Source organism: Otolemur garnettii, unplaced genomic scaffold, assembly GCF_000181295.1.
Source record: "Otolemur garnettii isolate 467f Iridium unplaced genomic scaffold, OtoGar3 scaffold00133, whole genome shotgun sequence".
Classification (NCBI taxonomy): Eukaryota; Metazoa; Chordata; class Mammalia; order Primates; family Galagidae; genus Otolemur; species Otolemur garnettii.
The window spans coordinates 5,507,240-5,514,737 of NW_003852528.1; the positions used below are offsets into that span (position 1 = coordinate 5,507,240).

General features: G+C 49.3%; 1 protein-coding gene across 1 annotated transcript in view; it reads right to left on the bottom strand.

Annotated features, from left to right (window-relative positions):
• THAP4 (THAP domain containing 4) overlaps nucleotides 1–7,498 on the bottom strand; it is a 53,861-nt gene that overhangs the window by 18,692 nt on the left and 27,671 nt on the right. Inside the window, exons 2-4 of the mRNA XM_003798261.3 lie at nucleotides 5,406–5,565; nucleotides 2,455–2,564; nucleotides 1,729–1,832 (exon numbers count right to left, since the gene is read on the bottom strand). Coding sequence (XP_003798309.3) covers nucleotides 1,729–1,832; nucleotides 2,455–2,564; nucleotides 5,406–5,565 — 374 coding nt within the window. The remainder of the gene's footprint in view (nucleotides 1–1,728; nucleotides 1,833–2,454; nucleotides 2,565–5,405; nucleotides 5,566–7,498) is intronic.

Genomic DNA, 7,498 nt, shown 5'->3' on the forward strand with positions numbered 1-7,498 from the left:
GGTCCGGGCTGGGGATTCGAACCCGCCACCTTAGGTGTACGTGGCTGGCGCCTTAGCCGGTTGAGCTATAGGCGCCGAGCCCAACATACTTCTTAAGGCAAATTTTAATGAGCCTTGAGAAGCTCATTCAAAAGCTCATTTAGAAGGGAAAATGCTATAATCTTAGCACTTTGGGAGGCTGAGGTGGGAAGATGGCTTAAGGCCATTCTGAGACCAGCACCCTATCTGTACAAAAAATATTAATAGAAAAACTAACCGGGCCTGGTGGCCATTTGTAGTCCCAGCTACTCAGGAGCCTGAGGGAAGAGGATTGCTTGAGCCCAAGAGTCTGAGGTTGCTGTGAACTATGACAGCACAGCACTCTACCCAGGGCAACAGAGTGAGACTCTGTCTCAGACAAAATAAAACAAATAAGAGAGAAAATGCTTACGAATAATCAAGAAAATCTAGAGGAAAAAATACGGGGAACTTTCCTTTCCTTTAGATATTAAAATGTAAAGCTATGACAGTTTAAAATTGTGTTATTGGTGAAGAATTGGACAAGCAGGTGAACAACTAAAAACTAGACCCTACATTTTTGAGGCTGCCTGACATTCCAACACAGTGGGTCAGGGTACCCACTTGGGACCACAGCTAGAACTACATCTCAAGGGGAACAAGTCTGAGAGGGACTATAGGTCCAGATGTATAGAGGAGAGCTCCAGAGTCCAAAAAAGCAGAAGATGTTTTTATCAGTAGCAAACTCCTTCCTCAGCAAGAAATGAAACCCAGACTCTGGCTAACACTCAGGAGGTGACTGCAGAAAAGCTCAGCATCCACAGGGCTGATGTGTAACTACTCAGGCCACAGACAGGGAAATGCCTATTACAGTGACAAGAAAGGACAGACCCCCATAGCATAGGAAAAGTTCCTACAAACCAATAACAAAATGGCAACTCACTGCTCATCAAGTACATAGAATAAGAAGTACAAATGACCACTGATCACAGGAAATGAGCCTTTTTACCCTACGTTAGACTCAAAACATGAAGAAGAAATTATCTTTCACTTATCAGATTTAAGAGGATCAAATAGTCTGAAGAAGGCTGGGTGTGGTAGCTCACGCCTGTAATCCTAGCACTCTGGGAGGCCGAGGCAGGTGGATAGCCTGAGCTAATGAGTTCAAGACCAGCCTGAACAAAAGCAAGACCCTGTCTCTACTAAAAATAGAAAAACTGAGGCAAGAGGATCACTTGAGTCCAAGAGTTTGAGGTTGCTGTGAGGTATGACGCCAGGGCACTCCACACACGGTGGCAGCTTGAGAATCTGTCTCGAAAAACAAATAAACAAAAAAACCAACAAAAAGTATGAAGATATACCATGTGGGCAAAGGCATGTAGAAGCAGCTATTCCCATGCGACGCTAATAGGAGCATAATTATAATGAAAAGCAAGTTAATATCTATCAAAGTTTAAAAAGTACCTCTGCTTTAATCCAGCAACTTAACTGTGAGAAATTCGTAGATAGATATGAATATATTTGCAAAATTGATAACACAAATGTAAAAGGATGTTTGTGGAAAACAAAAACCTGAAAACACCTCCCTGCCCACCACCAAGTCAGCACAGGCCCGGGAAGCACCGGGTGTGAGAAGACAGCACAAAGCAGCAGAGGCAGGCTGGCAGCCCAGACAGCCAGACAGGTTCCTCAGGGAGACCAGCAGGCCGGGCCGGGCTGGGCAGGGCTCACCTGCTCCACATGGGGCTCCTTGGCGAAGGAGATCCTGGCGATGGAGTGGGATGCAATGCACAGCTCCTGCCCGTTCACCTCGCCCTCCTCCACTTCCACGATGCCTGCAAAGGAAGGCCATGTCACTCAACTTGGAGATGCTGGGCTCTCCGCTGCAACCACTGTCACCGTGCTCAAGGCACTTGAGGTCCGACAGCAGACCGAACTTCGTGGCCATGCAGATTACATACAACTCTCCTCAGCTGCGCTTCGTGGTGAGGCTATCAAGGGAAGGCACAACTCTTCTCACAGAAGGGAGGCAGGTACAAGGTGGAGGGTCGCCCTCTCCGCAGTGCCCTGGCGCTGGGAAGAGCCTCATGTGAGGCCACATCCCCAGATGCAGCCACAGTTCCGCCCTGCTCTGCTCCACACCCAGGAAGTGAGCCTCGTCTGGGTGAGCTTCAAGGCTGTTTTGGAGCCATTTCTAAGGAACTGGCAAATGACTACTTCAGAATGACCCCACGTGGGGCCAACCAACCCCAGTGTTCCCAGTGGCACCTGTGGCAGCAAAAGCTGCACCGCCTGTGGAGGTAGAGTGGAGCCTAGTCAGTGTCCTGTGGCCCGAGCACACGGGAGGAGCAGGGTCACAGGTGCAGGCTGCCAAGCTAACCTGCTCAGGGTGCCGACAGTGCCTTCCCTGCAGTCACCCCCACAAGCCCCTGTGCCCAGCCAACAGCCCGGCCTCACCTGTGTTCTGGGCGCTGACGAAGGCCACCTTGTTGGTGTCAGGCTCCAGGCGGATGAAGCCACACTCTCTGTGCATGGGTTTGCGCGTGTGCGGGTGGAAGGAGTTGAACCTGGGTGGGAAGTCAGGACGTGGGGCCAGGGCCGCACGCTGAGCACGACTGCTTGAGGCCCAGGTGCCTCCAGCCTGCCGGACCCGTGTCTCTCTTTCTGGCGGACCATCAGCTCTTGAAGACAGAAGCTTATTCCTAACAATCTCAGGGTCCTTTTCCCATAGGGCTTTTCAGCCCCGACAGCTACAGAGATCTTGGTGCTTAATACTCCATTAATACTGGAGACAATTCCTGTAAAATCCCACTCTAACACAACTTTCCTCTAGAGCTATATTCTTGGTAAGAGTCGGATTAATGCATATAGTAACAGATACAAGTGCTGAGTTACTTGGGAATAGCTTCTGATCAACCATCATTACTGCAACTTCATGACAGTAAAGAAAAACCTGTATCTTGAGCAAACCTACAATTAGAACTCACTCATTTATCATTTCTCTAGCATTTGAGTTGCTATGGGGACTCCATCTCTGCCACTGAGAGAAACTTGTGGTAGGTTGATGTTGATGCCACGCCCTATGTGCCGGGCACACACTTGCTTCTCTCCACCCCAGAGAAGTTTTCTCTGGTGACCCAGTGCACACAGAACACGCACGCCATTACATTTATCCAGGTATGTTTCTACTGTCTTCTTTCATCTTTCTTTTAATGCTAGTCACAAAATTGACTTTCTGAGCATCTCTAGTGGGTCATAATCCATAGTTTAAAAAGACTGCTAATATTGTTCTGGGTTATTTTGCACTATCCAGAATTTCTACCTTTGAGTTTATGTGTAGAGATATTACTTTGCCCTCATCCAGTCAAGAATAATACAAAATGGGGCAGCGCCTGTGGCTTAGTGATAGGACACCGACCCCACATACTGAGGGTGGTGGGTTCGAACCTGGCTCCAGCCAAACTGCAACAAAAAAATAGCCAGGCGTTATGGTGGGCACCTGTAGTCCCAGCTGAGGCAAGAAAATTACTTAAGCCCAAGAGCTGGAGGTTGCTGTGAGCTGTGACATCACATCACTCTACTGAGGGCAACAAAATGAGATTCTGTCTCTTAAAAAAAAATACAAAAACAGCTGGGCACCCATAGCTCAGTGGTTAGGGCACCTGCCACATGTTCTGAGGTTGGTGGGTTTGAATCCAGCCAGGGCCTGCTAAACAACAAAAAATAGCTGGGTGTTGTGGCAGGTACCTGTAGTCCCAGGTACTTCAGAGGCTGAAGCAAGAGGATCGATTGAGCCCAATAGTTGGAGGTTGCTGTGAGCTATGACATATGACATCATGGCACTCCACTCAGGGTGACCAAGTGAGACTCCACTCTGTCTCAAAAAAAAAAAAAGGCGGGGGGGAATGGAGGCGGTGCCTGTGGCTCAAAGGAGTAGGGCACTGGCCCCGTATGCTGGAGGTGGCGGGTTCAAACCCAGCCCTGGCCAAAAACTGCAAAAAAAAAAAAAAAAAAAAAAAAAAAAAAAAGGGTATGAAATAGCATTTTAAAAAAAAAAGAAATCTTCTTATGTGGAAGTTTTGGGTTTTTCTAAGACAGAGTCTCACTCTGTCATGTCATCCTGTGTAGAGTGTCACGGCATCATCAGCACTCACAGCAACCTCAGACTCTTGGGCTCAAAAGATCCTCCTGCCTCAGCCTCCTGAGTAGCTGGGACTACAGGTGCCTGCCACAACGTTCAGCTAGTTTTCCTATTTTTTTAGTAGAGATGCCCTCTTGCTCAGGCTGATCTCAAACTCCTGAGTTCAGGCAATCCACCAACTTGGCTTCCCAAAGTGTTGGGATTATAGGCATTAGCCCCTGAGCCTGGCAGTGCCATGTTGATGTAGAAAGAATCTTAACATGTAATTGTACACTGGAAACTGGGGAAGGAAGAGTTTTGCTTTTTATTCTATATACTTAACTGTTTAAACTTTTTTTTCTTTTTTTTTTGAGACAGAGCCTCAAGCTGTCACCCTGGGTAGAGAGCTGTGGCATCACAGCTCACAGCAACCTACAACTCTTAGGCTCAAGTGATTTTCTTGCCTCAGCCTCCCAAGTAGCTGGGACTACAAGCACCGCCACAACACCTAGTTGTCATTATTGTTTGGCAGGCCAGGGCTAGATTTGAGCCCACTAGCTCTGGTGTATGTGGCTGGTGCCTCAGCTGCTTAAGCTATAGGCGCCGCTCCATATGCCAGAGGTGGCAGGTTCAAACCCAGCCCCAGCCAAAAAATAATAAATAAAATAAAATAATAATAAAATAAAAAATTAATATTTCTTCTGTAATTAACAAATAAATACATCCTAAGCACTTCTATTCCCCCTGTACCAGGGGGCCCTCTCTCTTTCAGACACCCCACATGGCCGTCTACTGCCTTCAAAGTGGCACTACCTGCTCTCCTGAGTGGAGTTGGGGGCAGGACTTCACTTTGCTATGTGCTAAGACTCTGGAACCACTAGTGCTATATAGCAGCTTCCCTAGGACCTCAGAGATTTCAGGGCTAAGTGTAGAAGAAGCCATGCCCTCTTAGTTTCAGCAATATTGGGGTGACTAATTTTCATACAGGAATTGAGCGTGTACACTTGTCTGCACATGTAGATTAACAAATCTGTAACTTTGTGGTAAGCCTGACAGTTTCACAAACAGAACACACCCTGTCGGCCCCTCAGGAGGCACCTGCCGTGGCCCAAATGGTACCCTTTTGACCAACTTTGTGTCTCAGTGGCCAGGTTCAGGCAAGGAAGAGGGTGCCTTTCTGAAACAGAGCCACAATCCCTGTAACCCTCCTGCCTAGCACTGGTCTGTCCTTGGTCAGCTTGGAATTAGGTATTTTCAGTGGGGGGGGTATGTGGAGTCAGTGACTTACGAAAAGTTCAGCACGGGCTGGCCCACATGGGAGATGTGAACCTCCTCCAGGTACTGAAAGGGCTGCACTGTTGGGAAGGTGCCAGCGCCTGGCGGGTCCGACAGCCAGGTGCCCAGCATCCAGGACAGCGGCTCCACCACCGGGTTCATCTTGGGAGGTTCTGAGGACAAAGAGTGACACCATCAGCAGCCCCTCCCCACAGTGCCTGCCAAGCTGTGTGGAAATGGGCTGAGTCAGGCATCTGGCAGTCACAGTGACTCCATGCGACCTGTCAAGGGGCAGAGAAGTCCATGCCCGGTGAGGGTCATACTGTGAGGTCCCTCTCCAGAACCCTCTGCTGTTCCTGCAGAAGGCCAAGGAGAGCCTGGCCTCTAATAAGGTAGCCTGGGACACGGATTTAGTGACAAAGAATTGGAAGGGAGAGAATAGAAGGGGACAAAGGTATCCAGGCAGGTGAAAGGTGAAGCACAGAGGGTGGCTGTGCCTGGGCTGTGGACCTGGCTTCTGAGAGGAGGGGCCTGGGCTCTGCAGCAGCCTTAGCAGTGCCCAGTGGCCCTGCAGATGGTCACTCACAGGCCTCAGGGCCTCTTGTTCCACTGAGTGTGAAGGATGATAGCGCAGGCCTGGAACAAATAGGTGTCACATGGAGCACAGTGCCAGGTCAGCCGGGGAGGTAGCTGTGCTGGCCCAGGCCAGCCTTGCTTCACCCTGCTCAGCATCAGCTCAGGGTTAGCTGATGGCAGGTCAGGCCAGCTAGACAGAGGGGCGCTGCTCTTATCCATGTTCTGAGCAGCTGTCGTGTGGGACCATGGGAAAGCCCTACGATAGGGTTGCCAGGGCTGGGAAAGGAGGTCTGGTTCCCAGATGCAGTTGATACTCTCCTAGCCGTGACATGCTTCCCATACCTGACACTTCAGATCTAAGTGCTATAATCTACAAGATGGAAAATGGTGCTAAGGAAAAGAACAAGTGGAGAGAGGCATACATCAGGTGGCCTGAGCATCAGCCTAATCTACTGAATGGTATTTTTTTGTATTTTAAGAAAGACAGAATCTTGCTGTCACCCAGGCTGGAATACAGTGACATGATTACTGCACATTCCTGGACTCAGACTATCCTCCTGCCTTGGCCTCCCAAGGAGCTGGGACTACAGATACCACGATGCCTGGCTAGTTTTTCTGTTTTTAGTAGACATGGGGTCACGCTCCTGCTCAGGCTGGTCATGAACGAACCTCTCCCTTGCCCCACCAAAGTGCTGGGATTCCAGGCGTAAGACACTGTGCTGGGCTCTGAATGGTACATTTTATTTACCAAATCCAAACATGTGAAAGCAAAGAGACTGACTGCTTCCATGTCAGGACAGATGATCTGAAATGTTTACTCCAATGCAAGGCAAACAGAAGACGTAACGAGGGGATGGAAGTTTCTGGAACCACCTCTGCCTCTGGATCACAGCCTGGACTATAAACCTGCCAGCAGTCTGGGAAAGGAGTGTTCAGGAAGAGAGGAAGGCCCTGGAGGTGAAGACCAGGTCTGAGAACCACTGTGCTGAGAAGGGCCATGCTTCAGCCTGGCCCAGTGGAGGAGTCCTGGCCCCTCTGCCTGCTGGCCGCAGCAGGCAGAAATAGACAACCTGAGTCAGGAGGGTGGGAAGAGTCCATTCCTTTCCCCACCTGGCTCTCTTTCAGTATTTCCCTTTCAAACTCTCTGTGAAAAGTTAGAAAGTGAGGATGGGAACATCTGGATTTTTTTTCCTTTTTCCTTTGAGACAGAGTCTCAACCTGTCACCCTGGGTAGAGTACTGTGGGGTCACAACTCATAGCAACCTCAAACTTTTGGGCTTAAGTATCATCTTGCCTTAGCCTTCCAGGTAGCTGGGACTACAGGCGCCCACCACAATGCCTATTTTTTGGTTGTAGTTGTCATTGTTGTTTGGCAGGCCTGGGCTGGATTTGAGCCCGCCAGCTCTGGTATATGTGGCTGGCACCCTAGATGTTGAGCTATAGGTACTAAGCCAGAGCATCTGGATTTTTTTTTTTTTTTTTGAGACAGAGCCTCAAGCTGTCCCTTGGGTAGAGTGCCATGGCATCATA